General features: G+C 42.3%; 1 protein-coding gene across 5 annotated transcripts; it reads right to left on the reverse strand.

Moving 5' to 3' along the window:
• Nucleotides 1-581: 581 nt before the first annotated feature.
• On the reverse strand, nucleotides 582-15,770 carry RUFY1 (RUN and FYVE domain containing 1). Of its 5 annotated transcripts, none has more exons than XM_032125128.1 (18): nucleotides 15,488-15,770; nucleotides 10,627-10,800; nucleotides 10,188-10,305; nucleotides 9,427-9,528; nucleotides 8,973-9,096; nucleotides 8,508-8,566; nucleotides 7,724-7,789; nucleotides 7,058-7,127; nucleotides 6,495-6,596; nucleotides 5,940-6,056; nucleotides 5,449-5,616; nucleotides 4,589-4,686; nucleotides 4,028-4,147; nucleotides 3,119-3,248; nucleotides 2,604-2,698; nucleotides 2,120-2,168; nucleotides 1,879-1,956; nucleotides 582-1,314 (listed from the first exon to the last, which is right to left on the reverse strand). In XM_032125128.1, exons 1-18 carry the CDS (start codon nucleotides 15,753-15,755, stop codon nucleotides 1,171-1,173), a joined length of 2,082 nt encoding a protein of 693 aa, XP_031981019.1. In that variant the 5' UTR covers nucleotides 15,756-15,770; the 3' UTR covers nucleotides 582-1,170. The 5 variants fall into 5 exon arrangements, with proteins under 5 accessions (XP_031981019.1, XP_031981020.1, XP_031981021.1 ...); XM_032125129.1 differs by having other exon boundaries at nucleotides 15,430-15,515; XM_032125130.1 differs by lacking the exon at nucleotides 15,488-15,770 and adding an exon at nucleotides 11,528-11,631.
• Between the last annotated feature and the right edge of the window lie 3,120 nt (nucleotides 15,771-18,890).

The following is an 18,890-nucleotide window of genomic DNA, read 5'->3' on the forward strand; positions in this document are numbered from 1 at the left end:
GAGCCCAGTTCAATCGCCTCGTGGCCTTGCTGTGCCTCTATTAGAGCTGGGGAGATCTGAGCAGCCTCAGGGCAGAGTGGGCATCACCCCTGGCTTTGCAGTGTTGCACATGGAGCCTTTGGGAGAAGCTCACTTGGTCAAAGAGCTGCGTTGGAGCCTGGGGACAGTGCTGCCTTCACCCTGCTCCTGGTGTGAGGTGACAGCCCTGTGTGCTGGCACATGGAACACAAACTGCTTTGGGCTCCCTGCTGCAGGCGAGCCCAGGCCTGGCAGAACAGGAAGCAGGTGCCCATAAACACTGCTGGGGCTGGGGCAGCAGCCGCTCTTCTCTGTCCCGGGGGTGGATGCAGCAAGCTGGAGTCATTGCTCTCTTTTTCTCCTGGAACAGGGTGAAAGCAGTTGCAGCTGCAGAGCAGTGGCTCCATCCAGCACCTTCCAGGAGAATGCCACAGTGTTGGTCAGGTGTCTGAGACACGTTCTGGTATCTTTAGCTTAAACCCTGGATGTGCATGGCACATGACAAGGACATTCTCTTCTAGGATCTGTGACTGACAGGTGTTAAAAATTAGAACTTCACTTGCTTTCAGTTTTTGCAAAAGACTTTATTGTGTAACTACTGCACTGTGGTCACAGCGACTTCCAGAACAAGTATAATGTGCAGTTTTTGACTCCGCAGTGAACTGAAGGCACATTCATTGACACTCCTTATAAAGCTCTTTCTATAGACAATTCATAAATTGACCTTTTCCCTCTCTAACTTAGAGCAAATACAAAACTGTACACAAGTCAGGGAACACACAGGAGCACCTACAGTGAAGGTAAAGAAATGAAGTTCATGTACAGCGAGACGGTGATGTCTACAGGGATCAAATAAATGTAGAAATGCCATATACAAATTTTAATACAAATATCTATAAAAATCAGAAAAATGTATCTTAGTTTCAAATAGAACTTTAGGGGAAATTACAGTTGATATAAGCTTCTTAATTATTCCAGTTGGAGAAGCATTAGCTTGCACAATCCCTACAAATTAATTTACACTGCTCTTACAGTGGAAATTATCAGACCAGCCAGTCCAGTCTGCTGCACAGAAGACACCTGCAATTCAGAATTAAAAAAATAATGGCTACTTTCCAATGTTAAAGTGGCTCTGTCAAGGGTGGGAGAGCCTTAGGAGGAGTTAGAGGAGCACTGCTGGAGCAGTAACGTGTGACAATTATCACAGACACGGACGGGTTTCGGGTACGATGGCAGCGCGAGTTCGTTACTGGAACAAGTGTTGCAGAAGATGTCCCCGCAGTTTCTGCAGTGGTGCTACAAAAACAGAGTCAGAATGAGCACAGCTGCCTACAAACAGCATCAGGAAGAGAGAAGTCAGGCCTCGGGAACTGCGTCCGAGTCCACCGAGTCCCTCCCAGCAGCACTTCCTCCCACGCAGGGCCGAGCACAGGGTGCGATCCCAGGCGCAGCCGCCCTCCCTCCGCGGTCAAGAGCTGCCCCCGCCCCGGCTCGGGGAAAGCCAGGAACAGGAGCCCGAGCGGGCCCGGCCAGGCCCGCGCCCAGGGCAGCCCGCCCGGTCCGGCCCCCGCGGCTGCCGGGTCCCCGCACTGTCCCACACTGAGGGGCCGGGCACTGAGCAGCACCTGCTCAGCCGGGAAGGGAGCCTGAACACAGCCACAGCAGCTCCCCACCAAAGAGAACACCCAAGCAGGGGGCAGTAATATTTTTTTGGGTGGTAAATGCCAAATTATTCCCTATGTATTTATCATGCCAACAAGACTCAGAACTGAACAGGTTCAGTCTTTCCTAGCAAAGTATGCAACAGCACCACTTTTGTTTTCCATGGCTTATTTAAAAATAATCCACTGAACAACACACCTTCCTTCTTGAGATGGAGAATTCCTTTTTACATTGCTTGCAGTGTGTTGCTTCATCATCCTTCAGCCACGTATGACCCTGGAAAATTGGAATGAAACCCACACTGGAGATACAAATAAACTTTACCAACGTTGTTGGTATTTTACAAAACTACCTTTTAAAGCAGAATAACCAGGTGAAATTTGAAGGTATTAAATGAAATTCATATGCTTAGTCAAAATATCCATAAGATGTGGAGTACCTTTAGTGCTTTATTTACTTCTTTAATGTCTTCCATCTTCAGCTTCGATCTGGAAAAAAAAAATTGTGCCCTGCATGACTTTTAATTTAGTTATGTTTGGTCTATCCTGCCATTCCACTGTCCAGCCACTGAACCCAAAGCCCAATTCTTCAGTCCTCTTACCCCTCTGAACCACTCACTACCACTGGGAAACTGTCAACTCAGGGTCTGCCCCTTTTTCAGTATAAGCAGAAGAATGTAGGAAAAGCACAGTTTCACTATAAGAACTAAACATTTCCTTTAATGTTTCATCTCAGCCAGGTCACTCTGACAACATCCTCCCTCACTTTCATTTCATGGCTCTTTAGTTTCCCATACATAGTAATTGCCTCCTAGAATGCTCACATCAATTCATTTTTATAAGCGGATGAGGTTTAAAATTCTTGGTATTAGTCTGATACTCCAGCTTATGTCATTTACAGGAGCTCTGTTCCCTAGAACTTACTGGCTGAGATGAAGCCCCATTTCTTGAAGAGCTTGCTCCTGCTCCTCACGGACCTTCTTCAGCTGCTGCTTCTCATCTTGCAGTTTTCTCAGTTCCTAAAAAATCAAGCACAAAATCAAGTTTTTGTGCACTGTTTGACCTATAACCTCCATCAGTCAACCCAAACTACTCAAGCAATTCACGAGAATCAGCTCCTTTGCAAATCCCCCTATTTATAAGGCTTGACTTTTAAAATTACATGGGGGAACTACCCACAGGTTCTGCACAAACAATAGAATCATTTAACCATATTTACCAAAAAGAGGAAGATTTTCAGGTTTTGAACATCCTTGAACATAGCTAGAACATGGCAGTCCTGTGCCAACACAGGAGCACACAGACAGATACAGGGGTACAATCGTGTCCTCCAAAACTGCTCCATGCATGGCAGCAAATCCTCTTCAGGTTAAGAAGAATGTTCATGCTTAAAAAATAAATCCCATTCAGTTTTTCTGAATGCTTGAAACTGTGCATACCTTTTTCAGTCCTTCCATCTGTTGCAATTCTGTTTTAAGCAGAGTGGTTGCATCTTTCTCTTGGTGCAGTTCTTTTTGCAAAATTTGTCTCTGTTCTTTTTCAGATTTTAACTCCTTTTCCAGAGTTGAGCTGTTTAAAAATAATTCATTCTAAAAAAACCCTATAGCAGAAGAATATCCTATAGCACTTAAGGATAGCAACAGTGTAAGAAGTAGAAATCTTGTCCAAAAGAGGGAAAAACTAGAGGGGTGTTCTGGGAAAGGAAAGAACAGGCAGCAGACATCAAAAATGTTAACACTGTTAACATTTAACATATGTTAACATCTTCAGGTCACAGAAAACAAACAGCAATAAAGGGTTAGAAGAAAAACAACTAACCAAAAGACCCCCGAAGAAACCAATCCCCACGAGTAATTATTTCACTACCTGGTTTAAACTGTTGTGTTTAAAAGGGACACCCTACCCTGAAGTGAAAGAAGCTTTTTCTATTGGTATTAGAAATCTTTAGAGGATTAACATTCCCTAAGAACACACCCACAAGTCCCTTCAAAAATCCCAGTCCCTTTGGATCACAGTCAGTTCTAAGCTTAGCCTACAAGCATGACCATACCTATCTCCTGATTTATTAAAAAAGCAATTGAAAGCTCCATTGCTAGTTGGAATGGGCAGATTTTTGCAGCCACTCTGTGCTCTAAATTGGATGTTCTGGAAAAAACATGTCAAAATCCTGATGCTAACTGTGCACTGTACAGAAGTGCTGTGCTTCCCTGGCTCCTGCATACGTCTGTCAGTGCTGAAGCCAACAAAATTTCAAACCTACCCCTCCTTAGACCTGAACATAAAATGAGGAGAAAACACTTCTTAAAGAAATGGCAAAGGGAAGGAAAACACCTGCTCAGATTAAATACCATTTGCTGTCCAGCTGGGCCATCTGCTGCCGACACGAGTTGAGCCTCCCAGCCAGCTCCTGCTTCATCTTATTGCACCGTTCCTCTGCTGCCTGCCTGGCCTTCTCCGCCTGCTGCAGCCTACACAGGAAGGAACACGGACATCTGTTTCTAGTTCACTCCTTTCCTGCACCCTCTCACCCTCTTCTTTTAGAGTTACCACAGAGATCTTTGTAAAAGCTTGAACTGAAAATGCTAGTGGAGAAAAAAAAAGACTTTTGAAAGCAGTTGTTTCTGAAAAAACCCCAAAACCAAAGTCACACCTGTTCTTGAAGTGAAGTGAACATGTTTTTCAACAGCCTGCTTATGGAAAGAACTATGGTTTTCCAGTGGGTCAGTTATGGGCATGTTTGGGAAGAAAGAACAGCAAGCACAGAGGGATGAAGAGCAGAAAGTGAAAAAGCTCGTGCTGGCACATAGGCCCAAATGGCTATAGGGCATATGGAAGGTCATCCTATAAAGGTTTATACTGGAAACTTTCTACTGACTTCAGCGTTGACTTTCTGATCTTGCAATTATTACCTCTCTTCCATTTGTTTCATAGAGGACATCATCTCATTTGTTTTTCCTTCAAAAGAGGATATTGCTTCTGTTTTCTGTTGTAACGAACACTCTGCATTCTGTAGGAAATAGTGAACAGTGTTTAAAGTCTGCCACCAGAAAAAGAATGTTCAGCTTGCTAAAGGCCATGCCTGGGTCTGACTGGAATGTGCAAACAAAATGCTGATAATGCCAGAGCAGACATTGCTCCAATTGTTTTGTTACAACCTCGGAAAAACCCAAACCACCTTAACTAAGTTTTGACCTAAGAGATCAGCTACAAGCCAGAATGTTCTCTTCAGAAAATGCTTGAAGAAATAAGATCAGATTAAATTGACAGGGTAAGAATACCAATGATGATTTGAATGTAACAACTGCATTCAGTGGGCATGGAACCACGAAGCAAAAAAATAACCCCAAATAAATACTGCTTTCAAAAGTAAAGGCACACCTCAGCACTGGGGTTTCACTGATTGTTGTCTTGCAAGTGTCTGGGAAGGAGGCAAAGACCTGGGTAAAGTCTGAACAGGCATCGGGAAATAGGCCATAAAAATGGAGAGAAATCCCCTCTGGAATTCTGGCACCAGGGGTGGGAGAGGAAGGCTTGCTGAACTCTTACTTCATGCATGGAGAAGCTAGTTAAAGTTTTATTTCATTAATGGAAACAAGCCGTGTATATTTTGTGTGAGCACTACTACTCCATTACTACTACTACTCCACTACTCTACATCCTTGTAGAAATGCCTACCATACAGTTTCATCCAGTTGAAAAGAAGACGTAAAACCACAACCCACCCAAATGAGAAACCCCACAAAAACCATCCCCAGCCCCCTGTACACACCTGAGATTTGTGAAACATCTGCAAGTTAATGGCCTTCACTTCTTCTAACTGTTGGCGAAGTGCAACTAAAGTGTCTTGTTTTTCATGAGTATCTTTTTCCAGAAGTTTCATGGCAATTTCCATTTCTGTTTTCATTCCAATTTGTAGCTCCAACTCTTTCTCTAGTTCCTTACAAAGAGATTTCCTAGTTACTGCTACGTAGCCATATGTCAGGGATAAAACCCAGATAATCCCATACACAAACTGTGTCTTTGCTGTAATAATGCCAGTGGTTTCTTAAAAAGAGACCTGTTATTTCCAATACTCCAAAAGCCCCAATTCCCAGTACCTTACAGACACTATTAACGACCAATGCCCAGCATCTTGCTTGCAATTGCTCAATGAATTCCAAACAGCTGCAAAAGGTGCACAGCTGTCATCTTGTATTTGTAATGTTACAGTAGGCTGAATCCCGTGTCTTTCACTTCACTTCTATAGTTAAGTTTCCTTACCAGCCTGATCTTTTTTTCTTCTTTCAACTGCTTCCAAACATCACTGTACATTTCATCAAGACCCTGGCGTGACTGCTTGTAAGTATCCAGTTCTACTTTTGTATCCTCTTTTGTTACCTACAAGAAACATCAGCTACATAAGATCACAAAGTACTTAAAGTATCCCTTTAATTCTTGTGTGTAATAGGAGTATTTCAATGTGCTATTTCAAGTAAAATCCTACTGTTTTACAATCAATGACATGGCAAACATTAATAAGCTGAAATTTCAAAGATACAGTAATGATAAAAATACATTAATATTTTATACTTTTTACTTTACTACTAATACTTTGAATTTGTTCTTCCTTCTGCAAGTGTATTTTTGGGTGTGTAGTAAAGAACAGTAAAATCTAATGCCTGAGCATACAACACCCAAACCCAGTGACCTGCATAGCAACATGCTCAAGTGTGCTAAGCGTTCCAGTTCACAGCAGGTTTGGGAGAACTCCCTACAGCTGATCAAAAGAGATCACTTATTTTAAGGATCCTCATCATCTCTAAATAGGTGTCCCACCTCTACACTTTTTTCACTCCGCTCACGAATTAATTCATTCTGTTGTTTTAGCTGCTGCTGCTCCTCCTGAAGGGATCCAATTCGGTCGGTAGCTGCTGCGAGCTGTATGAAGAGAACAGATCTGTATCTAATCACTGTGAAATCATGCAGCATCTGGAGCAATTCTAAAGTCAGTAGCTCAGTCTCTGCAGCAGCTCTCTGCTCACTTCCCCTTTTGTTCTCCCCAGGAGCTGCCTGACCCTTCTGCAGCTGTACCCACTGTCAGCCAAAATTAATATGCCCACCAGTATTTGTTCACCATCTTCTGCTTCACATCCTCATCAATTATTTTTAAATATTAACTGAGCAAAGAAACACACTGTAGTGTAAAAGGCTAATACCCACCCTGGATCTGTGGTATGAACTAGGAGCCATACCAACCCATGCCAACCCATGCCAGTCCATCCAGTCCCCACATCTCACCAGTATCTACTCAAATATTTTAGGTGTAAGGTACAGTCTTAGGGAGTTTTGTCTCTGATGGAAAAGAGCTGTGAGGAATATTTAACACACCAGACACAAACCTCTTCCTGGAGTTTTGAATTGGTCTTTTCTAAACAGTCTATTTTGTTCTGGAGATCTGCAACTGTGCAACTGCAGCAAAGAAGAGAGATGCATAAAAACAATAAATGAAGTGTCAATGTTTAACTTTTACTCCTATCCTCCAACAGTATTTTTACAGTCTTGCATTTGTTAACTACGAAGTACTTTGGTGAGCTGGGAAAAGGTCCTCAGGAAGAACAATTGTCCCTCTTAAGCACTGAGAGGACCATGCCCTTCTGCTGGCAGCCCTGTTCTGTCTCAGCTTTCGCAGTCTTAACACCCCTCCTGCTCAAGAGGGTAAGGGAGATCTGCTCCTCCCACTGAGCAACCTATGGGGGAAGACTCTTTCTCCAAGGAATGAATTTCCAGGTGCACTTGTAATAGTTTCTCTTGAAAAAAATAGCTCCGAAATATTCTGTTAATCAGTCTCAAAAAAGTAAACTATTACACACACTTGCTTTCTGCATTGCATGTGCCCGCAGAAGAGTAAGACTACAAAATGAAACAAAGATTTTTGGGAAATAATCAGAAAAGGCATTTCAATATCAACCCAAAATCTACAAGACTGACAGCAGAGACATTCAAAGTCATGCTGGAAAGGCTAAACAGGACAACTCTTTGTATATGAGAATAGATGAAAATCCCACCTTAGATGTCGGTTCAGTTCTTCCACATAATGCTTCTGGTCAAGGACAGCTGTAATCCCTCCATCTCTAGTTACAAAAGTGAGAATTTATTGATTGAGAATAAACTCCTTCATTCTAAAGTGCTATTTTGTACTAGGGCTTTCAGCACAGACCTGCAAACAGAGCTAAAATCTTATATCCTTTCCTTATAAAAATACTTGTGTCTGAGCTGGATCAGAAGTACCAGGAAGGCGAAGCAGCTCCTTGGCTGCTTCTCAGCAGCTCCACATTGAAGTGCTCTGAAGTGACAGAAACACATAAAATATGAAGATCCCTTCATTTGCTACACGTCTTAGAAGACCTTAGAAGACCTGACCCAGTGCTGCTAACTGCAGTCTCAAATCTAATATTTCACTTAAAATTACATTTTTCCCCCCCATAACTGATGTCTCCCTCAAAGACAGCTACTTAGTTGACAGGGTTTCTGAAACTGTGCTTACAAACAAAGCAGTGAGTTAGCAATGGGTGACTTGCAAATCATCTCTTCTAAAACCAAATAAAAGCACAATCTAATATTTTGTGTACTTTTAATTTGGTCCCAGCTCAAGACTCAAACTCTCCAAACTGTTGTTAAAACTACCACAAATTCAGTCTCTGAATTGTTTAGGTAACAAAATATGGTTTGGGTTTTCCTTTTTGGATGATTAATAGTTTGAGATCTCCAGCACTCCCATCCTCCCACAGACTGACAGGTCTGTTCTACAAAAACTGTAATGATTTAGAATTATTAATTCACCATACATACTGTTTGCCATCACTGTCCTGAGTTTCCTTAAGGTACAAGGAAAAATCAATAACTCCAACCTGAAAAATATATTTAAGATATTAACAGACCTTCACAGTGCAATTACACAAAGAAGCAGGCATTATTGTATATTTGGAAAATGATAAAAATCTGAGGTTTAGATTTAGGGAGACAAATAATACCTATATTCTTCCCAGCTGATGCAAATATGCAAGCTAGTATTTGTCATAAAAGCATCAAAGTAACCATATTATGTGTGACCAGTTTCCTGGCAGTTATTAGTTTTGACAGTACTTCCATAAACTGCGACTTACATACTTCTGAGTCACTGAGGGAAACCCAAGAAGCTCCAACACAGGCCATGCTGGAAAGAAATCTGGAGCCATCTCAATAAAGTATTTATAGATGTACTTAATTCTACTAGAATCTTATACCAACTGATCCTATTTAAGCTTTAATCTTCACCTGGGAATCCAAGTCTTCTCCTTTCAAGCAGAGGTTTGCATCAATAACATTCAGTCCAACCAGCAGACCCACAATAACAGCTCCTTCCTCCTCCATCATCAATGCATCAGGTTCATAAAATTCACTGGAAGAAATAGTATAAGGCATCACTGCACATCAAACAATTATAATGGCACTTCCATCACTGAAATCATATGAACCATAATGCAGCCTTTACAAAACTCAGCTGAGCTCTCACTAATTCATTGAATAAAGCAGAAGATTTAGAACTCTCTCAGAAAATACTCTGCAAGTTCCTCTGTAGATTCACTGCAAAAATAATTAACCACTTGCTCCTCTGCAGGCTGCAAGAACAAGCTTAAACTGGTCAATTAATGACTCTCCCTGGAGCCACAGGAGGTGTCAGGGATTCAGGAATACAATGGAATTCAGGAATACATGTCTGTGCTGTTACCTTAACAGATGTTTATGGTCCAGGAGTACTTTGAGATAATCTGCCAATTTCTTCTGCATGAGTGCTAGATACAGCCAAGCCCTCCCTCTGCCCACAGCAGTCCTAAAATGAAAAGTTGCATGTTTCGGTAAAATCAAGGTGTTTTATTAACTAGATTTGTGCAATTCAAAATTCTCACTTTACAAAGTGAGGGGAAGGACATTATTTACTAAAAACAACAACAACAACAACAACAAATCTCTGGGGAAATGAACTGTTGTCTCCAGAACACAAGAGCATTTAAGTATATTCCATTCTTCAGGGAAAGTATATTGTAAAATCTTCCTAATTTGAAAAACCATATATATTGTCTATTAGCACCATAACCCAACCATTGATACATCTTAGCACTAAAATCAAGTCTACTTCAACCATCCTGAATTACTCAAACCAAATACTACCAGCACATGCACAAAATGACATAAAATCATGAAAGTGGGGAAAAGAAGAAGAAAAAAATACCTGTGAAGACTTTAGTTACTTTTAGCAAGGTTATAAAAGTTTCCAAATGCTGTTTTCAATCTCACAGCATTGTTTGAGTCAGAAACTCTGAATTATTTTGAGATATCCTCCTCATCTCTTGGAGAAGTCAATGCCTCCTACATGCCCTATTTTTTTTTCTTTGGTAACAAGAGCTCGTTAAAGGAAGCCAAGAGACTACACGAAGGATTCCTTTTCCCAGCCACATAAACAAAATGCATCATCCCCAACAATTAACTTACTTCAACTCTGGCAGATTTTTAACACTAGTTGCTATATCTGATGCTTCAGGACAAAGTTTTTCCACTAGCTCCAAAGGACCAAAAAACGATTTATTCTGTCCAATAAATGTCTTCTTCACTAAAGGGAGCATACAGAGACATTTGTGAGGAAAAATGACAGGCTTCCAATTCCAGAATTTTAGATAAATTTTACTTTGTCACCTTGTCTTACCAGCTTATAAAGTGTCTGTGGAAAGGGGGCATTAAAAACACTTTGACAGTTTAGGAGGCACTAAATACAGGGTTTACAAGGGTAACCACATAGTTGTATCTGTAATACTAATTAGCACTGTATGTTTACAGAATTAATAATGTCATTCAGAAGTCAAGCTGGGGCCACATCAGGACATGACAGAGACTCCTTGACGTGCCTCTCCTCAGCCTGGCAGCCACTGCCCACCTTTGAGCCCGTGCTTGAGACAGTGCTCCAGCACCACGAAGAACTGCTGCAGTGGTGGGAAGTCGGAGTCCAAGGTCCGGCCCAGGCTCAGGGCTGACTGGATGAGGATTTTGATGCTGAGCTTCATCATGCTCATGAGGTTGGCACGCTCCTCCATGGTGTGACACCGTGTATCTGGAGGCACACGGGTGGGGAAAGGAAAGCTGCTTTACAATCACAGAAGCAATTAGGTTGGAAAAGACCTTTGAGATCATTGAGTCCAATGTATGATCAAAGTAGGCCAGGCCACTGAGTACCAGACCAGTGTTTCTTCAAACAGCTCCAGGGACAGTGACTCTACCACCTCCCTGGGCAGCCCATTCCAATGTATAACAACCCTTTCTGTGAAGAAATACTTCCTAATGTCCAACCTAAACCTCCCCTGCTGCAGTTTAAGATTATATCCTCTCTTCTTATCACTGTTTGCCTGGGAGAAGAGACCGACCCCCATCCGGCTAAAGCCTCCTGTCAGGGACTTGTGGAGAGTGATAAGGTCACCCCTGAGCCTCTTTTTCTCCAGACTAAACATCCCCAGCTCCCTCAGCCGCTCCCTATAGGACTTGTGCTCCAGACCCTTCCTCAGCTCTGTTGCCGTTCTCTGGGCCCGCTCCAGCCCCTCAATGTCGTTCCTGCATTGAGGGGCCCCGAACTGGTCACAGCACTCGAGGTGTGGCCTCCCCATTTCCAGGTACCTGGGGAGAATCTGCACGGAGACGCTGCGCAGCTTTTAGACACCCCTCGCCGCGGTGCCCCCGCTGGGCCTCCATCCTGAGGCGGGGGCGAGCCGGGTAAACCCCCCCGCAGTGCCGCGCCCAGCCCCCGGGGGAGCGCGGCCGCAGCCCCCGGCCCGCGGGGTCCCTACCTGAGCGGCGGGGCCGGGCCGGGGGGACCCGCGGGGCTGAGGGACCCCGGCCCGCCGCGTTACCACGGCGACAGCGCGCGCGGCGGGGGCGGGGGCGGGCCGGCCGCCATCTTAGAGCAGTGTGAGGGGCGCGGGGCGGGCTCGGCCCGGCCGGGGCGTGTTGCAAAATGTGGAGTATGTACAGATTTACTTAAGAAAGGATGTTCTTCGATCTTTGTACAATTTCCAGCCTAAGCAACAGGAAGGGTGATTTAACCCGTGAAATATCAGCTAACGAGCAAGCTGTAAGTGCCGCCTAGGTATTACAAGGGCGAATCACTTGTCGGTAGAATTGCCTTGTTAAGGTTTAGGGCTGGACATGCTTTAGTGACCTCAGACCTAGGGGAGGTTAAGAAAAGGATGTTAGCACTGGTAGTGGACTCAAAGGATGCAGAATTCATGCGCCGCAAGGACGGCCGGAAGCTGAGTCAGGGGAGGTTTAGGTTGCGATCTGGAGAAGGTTCTTCAGCCAGAGGGTGGTGGGACACTGGAAAGGGCTCCTCATGGAAATGGTCACAGCACCAAGCCTGAGAGAGCTCAAGAAGCATTTGTACAACACTTTCAGACACATGGTGTGACTCTTGGGGATGGTCCTGTAAAGGTCTAGGAGTTGGACTGAATGATCCTGGTGGGTCCCTTCCAACACAGCATATTCTATGATTTTATGACATTTGGCAGAACCTCCGAGATAAGGAAGAAACTCATAAAGCCATTTCAGCAACTGTGCTCAATCTGCTCCGACTGGGTAGAAGGTAATTCTGGCAGGGGCAGACTGTGACCACCGACCCCAAGAAACCCACCGACCCAAAAGAATAGGTAGACTGAGCATGCGAAGCGAGGATATCATTGGCCAATAGAAGATAGAATAGAAATTAATAAAAGAACCCAGGAATTTGTAGCCAATGAACATTAATACCTTTGTTTGCTAAAATAGTGAAAAGTTTTGGTAGTCATGCTGGCTTTGTGGATTTACCACCCAGCCCCCTTTTCTGTACAAAACTGTAAATAAATCAAACCCCTCCACTCTCCGCATGGATTGGCCTCCTGCAGACCAAGTGAAAGAACTTGTTTTGGGGCAACAGAAGGAGTGGGACCAAGACCGGGACCAGCCCCCTTGCTCCTTAAGGCACCTACACGCTCTGACAGGAACTGCCAACCACAGCCCAATGGCCACCAAAATCACGTTTTAAGCCACTGCTGTTTCAGTAGGACAGTCTTGCTGCCACCTGTGGGTCACACATGGCCACACTCTGCAGCAACAGCAGTGGCAGAAGCCCCAGCCCTGTGTCAGTCACACTCAAGATGATTAACACCGTTTTTAAGACCATGCAAAAGTCTCTGGCATTAATTTTACCTTTCTTTTTGTGCACACAATGCTAATTTAGGGTTAAAAATGAGCAAAACTCCTCCTTGTGTCAGAAGATGGAAAACAGAGTCATTCTAATCTAACTGACCTTAATATCTACAATACACACAAAATGCTGTAATCTCTGCAGGCTACTGTATAGTTCATTGTATATATATTATACACACTATATACAATAGTATATATAGTGTATAATCAAGATACAGTATACTCTATATATACATATGTATATATAAAGAGTATACTGTATATTGTCTACAGCCAGTGGATACCTCAAAACTGCATATAATGTGTTGACATGAGGCTCAGGATTAAAAGCACCGTAATATTTACAATTCTGATCTCAATATTGTCAGGGTACACATTAGGAACAGGAAAAAAAGCTGCACAAACAGAAAATGAGTGAGTTTTGTGGGGTGTTTCAAAGCATTGCTAACCATTTTGATGGTTTTTTGAATTTGAATTTTTACTTACCAGGAATACTTTCCCTCTATGCCTTGCTCAAGATACACGTATTACCCACAAGACTTAAAAAAATAAAATACCATGAATGAAATGCTCTTTATGAACACAATTTTAAACTAAGAAGGGTCTTAATATGGGTTTGCATTAAGCTAAATAATTACTTGAACAGTATTTTTTAGACTGTTGCAAATTTACACAGTCAAGCACATCTTTTGCAAAACTGTGCAGGTTGGTACACGCAAAATAAACAGGTGTTAGACACACTACCAAAGCCAAGCATCAAAGATTAGGAACCAGGTTATGCCAGTGCAAAAGATCACAGACATGATGCTGCAATCTTTAAGAATGCAGTCACACCGTTTTGTATCTTATTCAACTCAAGAGATTTGTTTCAACATCTTTTTGAAGCCACATGCCTTGTTTACTGTAATTATTCAGCACACTTTGAAGTCAGAAAACACTGAAGCACAAAGGAAAGCTCACAGTTCTCCATCCCTTGGTCTTTGGGACTGCAAGTCTTTCTTGATTTGTTTTCTTTAGATTTGGAGCTTCTGGCCTCTCTGCAAGGCAGGACACAATTTCCTCAGTGGAAGACACTGGTTTTAGAATGGGGTTTATGTGTTTAGAACATGTGATCAATAGATCTGAAGTAGCAGGTAGAGTATACAATCTCTGGAAAAAGATGACAGCAGGGAACAAGCTCCAAGCTTTCCACAAGTGGCCTTGCAGGCCTTGGCTTATTTCTTAAAAATACCTGCTTTAAATTAAATTTATAGTGCTTGGTCAAAGGTAAATAATATTGAACAGGTAGAACAGGTGCCTTAGTGCCTGTTCACATTTCATATAAAATTATTAACAGATTTTTCATACAGAATTTTCCATAAAACTCATCAACATATTATCCAAATCCTTTGAACAATTTTGGAGGTGGTGGTGTGTTCCCTTAATTTACAAGGAAGAAGCTGAAAGATTATGGTAAAAGTTCCATTAAGTGTAGTAGCTTCATTTCAAGTAAGAGAATATTTTATTCCCTGGCAAATGCTGTATGCTGTTTTGAATGACATCTATTCACAGCATTATTCCAAATGCAAACAGAGAAAATGGGATATTCTGCACTTTGTCAGGTTAGATCCCAGGTGCGCAAGATGAGCACCGAGGAAACAAACCTGCGAGAAGTTTGGTGTGAGACTTTGAGATGCAGGAAAAGAAAAGAGTCTATTTTTTCAGGACAATTAATCTTCAACTCTGACTATGCAACACTGAGGAATTTTTACAGAAAATGAAGTCCATCAGCAGTAACATTTCCCCATGCTGTCCCAACTCAGCCCCATGGAACTTCCCTTTGAATACTCAGTACCATTAAAATCAAAAAGGTCAGCACCAAACAGAGCAAAGCTGAGCTCCAGTGCTCCAGAACAATTAAGCACCAGTCTGAGACTCTGGAGTACAAGGCTTCAGGCCCAATTTCTGCTGCATTTGAATGGTTTTGGGTTTTTTTTCCTCTTTATGAATATTACTGAGATTTATTTTCCATATGATTCAACTAAAGCCCTTTTAGTTCAGTTCTAAGAGACCTGTTCCACAAATCTGTAGGGCTGCTAGATCCACAAATGCCAATGTTGAACAAAGCAAGTCGTGGTTAAACTGAAGGCATTTTTAGTATAGTTAAAAAGTAACTTATAACAAATCTGTATCTTAGTTTGCTTGTCTAGTCTCTGACAGGAAAGTTACAGCAAATTCCTTCCCGGAACCTGCAGCACACGAGGGAGGATATGGAATTTTGAGAGATCCCTCAGTGCAGCCAGGCTGATGGTGAGGGGAGCTTTAAGGAGAAGGAGAGAAGGCAGCAAATAAAACAAAAGCAAATTTCTTCAAATAGAAGAGTTTAGGTTTCTTCTGGTTATAATGCATTTCTGAAGTTCTACATCTGTGTCGCTTGTTTAATTTTACTTCAATATAAAACTGCAGCATCCTATAAAAAGAAATTCAAAGTAACACCCATGCACCACTGACACGACCCAGCAGCACTTACGGGAGCGAACTCATTTGCGCACCACAAAAGCGAGTTTACTAAAGAAGCGGAGCCGTACTTGTCTTTGCCGGGCTGTCACTGCTGCCGGACTTGGACACCAATCCCACCAGGGATGCGGACTTCAGGGCGCTTCCATAGCTCAGCGCCAAGTTTTCCGAGGCTTTCTTGGCCAGCGACAAGATCGGAGCAGACCACCTCGCCTCCTCCGGTTTCGCCTTCTCCTCGTTCCTCAGCTCGGCCGCGTCAGGGAGCTGTTTTTTGTCAATAACCTCAAAGTCTTCCTCCTTTCCCGCGGCGGGCGCGGCGCGGCGCTCCCCAGCAGCCATCTTGGACAGGTCACATGACCGCGGCCAGGGGCGAGGAAGGCGCCGCCGCCCCGGGTGAGGGGTGGGAACCGGGAGGGCACCGGGAAATGGGGGCTGGTGCTGGAGCCGGGCAGGAACCGGGGCAGGTGCTGAAACCCGGGCAGGTCCCGGGAACCAGGGCATGTCCCGGAGGCAGCGTGAAGCAGCTGCACACAAAGGCAGGGCTGCAAGGCAGGCCCGCCCTGGACTGAGCACTTCGCTTGGTGTTCAGAGTTAAAGGGCGTGAAAGATGAAGGAAGAGTTTACCTTTGAACAAGTTAGGAAAGTAAGAAAAAGCACGGGTTTTTACTGCTATCTGTGTCCCCAGACATAATTTTCAAATAAAAAATTCATGTGTTTTGACATCTTAGATTTACACAGTTAAGTTGTGACAGCTTTAAAAGATCTCTATTATTCTGCCTGTGATTCAAGTCGTTGTAACTTGAAGTGGAGGATTGGTATGACAGGTGCACTGCTGTGAAAAGGGCTTGTCCTCGTCACTGATATGGAAACACAGCTACTCAGTAAAGCCACTTCATTAATGTATGTGGGCTGTGTTTGGTAGAAAGACCTATCATGACGGGGAACTGAAACTACCCCAGTATGAAAATTTGATCTTGCTGTGTGCCGCAAATATGGATGTAGCGTACTGATGTATGGCTTGTTAATTGTTTTTCCATCCAGCAACTGCATGTGCTTGAGATTTGTCACTCGTTAGTCACGAGGCTTTAGATGCTGCATATGAGCTTTTTGTGCTATATAGGGGAAAATCTTTTGGGTTTTGTGGTGGGTTGTGTGGTTTTTTTTTCGTTTGTTTGTTTGGTTGGTTTTTTTGTTAAGAAATAGGACAAGGAGGCGAGAATAGGAGAGATAGGAGAGTTGAAAGTCAATTTGCTTAGTGTTGCAGCAATATAAATCTTCAGGTCTATATCTTATTTTTTTCCTAATATAAGCTACTTTGTGATTGATTCTGTCTTCTTGGCTTCTTAGACACTGAGAATTTAACAACTTGTGTTACACAAAGGACACGGAAGCTCTTGTATTTTTGTTGAGAATTCAGAGATCAGCAGCCTCTTATTCATGCATGATTCAGATAAGCTAAGTATAGGCTTTAAGCTACTTCTGCTAAAGGCTGCTAGAGATAAGTTCTGCTCCATCTTGTGGACTCCAACAGTATTGGGCTGTTTGGAAAGGAACAGCTCAGCTCTGCAGGTTGTTATCTTGCAGTTGAATATATGAATATACCTCTTGACTGGAGTAAGACTTGATAGCGATTTTCTGCCTTTCATTAACTACCCAGTATCAGAGTCAGGGCGGAGAATCAGAGTCTTGGCTAGAAGCAGAATTCTAAGCATTAAAATAATAGGTTTTATTCCAATGCATCTGAGGAATAGGGCATAAAAAGTTTTGTGGCTGAGAAAATAAGAGTTAACCAAGGCTCCTCTTTACCTCATTATGTCGCTCCCTTAAGATAATGATGCCCCAGACTTCTCTTTACAGCCTCACAATGAGCTATTTTGTAAAAATATGAAGCTATCACATAGTCTGTGATTATATTTTCTTATGTTATTATTAAAGAAACATTTGATCATTTTATTTCAGATGTCTGATGAGGAAAGTTTATACTGTGCATAATAAATGTGCTAAAACTTTTGCTACACATGATTTAATTCTGCTTCCCTTACTACTATTTGGTCAAAATTACTTAATCAGCCACTGATTGCTTTAAATGCCCTCTGTCCTCACACTTTTTATTTTAAGGCAAGCAAGAAGTCTTGTGACATTGCAAGGGAGCCCTAAGTTAAAGAGATTTGTTTTGCTTACAGAGTACAATTTCCTAAGGAGTCATTTGGGGCAGCCAAGGAGGGTGAAGTTACTACAGAATACAACTTTAAGCACATTAAATAAAAAAATTAAAAAACTCAAAACCATAAGTGACGTAACTTTGGTTTCGGTTCACTGATTTATCAAAGAGGGGCACTATGCATGAATAACACTACTTGCTTTTAGCTTTGAGACTGGGCTTATTTTTGTCTTCTGCAGATGATGATAGTTCACCACTGTTTTCTTTTTGCAGACCACTGGTCCAGCTCTTGCTACTCAGGTGAAGATGAGCAATATTTTCTTTTGAAAGCCCATTTTGTGATTAGTTTAGGTCTGTCATAAACGTCAGTTCTGTGTAATCACAAAAATACTTAAAATAGTTAGGGCTCATCGAAAAGTTAGTCAGCGGACTAAGTGACCCACTTACTATGTTTTGCTTTTCCTAACCCTAGAAATCAAGGTGCTTCTAAAGAAAAAATACCATTATGAAGCTGAGATAAGGAAGGTTCAGTTCTTTTTTCATACAGATCTTGCATGGCCTTGTTCGGTTTTACTGTTACTCCCTCTTCTCTGTACTCTTATGTGACAGGATAAAAATTCACTTCTGAAATACCTAAAAAAATAGTGAATTCAAAGTATAGAAAAAGATTATTCTGAAAGAATTCCTATTTTAATCAGGAAATTGTACATTTAATACAAAAGTGTGGTTAGCAGAATGGAAGATAATTTCAGAATAGGAGAAACTTAATTCTTATTCAATGATACTTAGCAAGACTGTTACTTTGGTTAATTCCTCTTTATCTCATATTTATTGCTTTTTTGGAACAATGTTTTAAGGAACTTTTTTTGCCATTTAACATTTCGAGTTAATCATACATATAAATATTTAAAAACAGCAAAATGCCACTGTGTGCTAAAGGGTAAACTTTTGTGATTAGCTGTTATTAATACTTTGCATTTCTATAACTTTTTCAGTCAGCAAAACAGATTATATTACAAATGATCTAGTTGAGTTTTTGACCTTTAAAAGGCTGGTAGGAATAAATACCAAGTGTGGCTGTAGTTGGGAATAACATAAAAACCCCCAAACCCTGGTGTGTTATGTGTTTGACAGCATATTATAGAAGTTCTACAGAGCAATACAAATCACAGTATTTGTGGAGAAGAATTCAGTGGTTGCTGAGTAGAGCTGCGTCCACAAGTCCTGAGCCACCACTTTGTGCAAGCAGGAGGCAAGAAGCTGTGCATGGACACCGAGCAGCCATCCAGAGTCACTTCCCAGTAATTGCAGTG

The sequence above is a fragment of the Corvus moneduloides genome, chromosome 15 (genome assembly GCF_009650955.1).
Source record: "Corvus moneduloides isolate bCorMon1 chromosome 15, bCorMon1.pri, whole genome shotgun sequence".
Taxonomy (NCBI): Eukaryota; Metazoa; Chordata; class Aves; order Passeriformes; family Corvidae; genus Corvus; species Corvus moneduloides.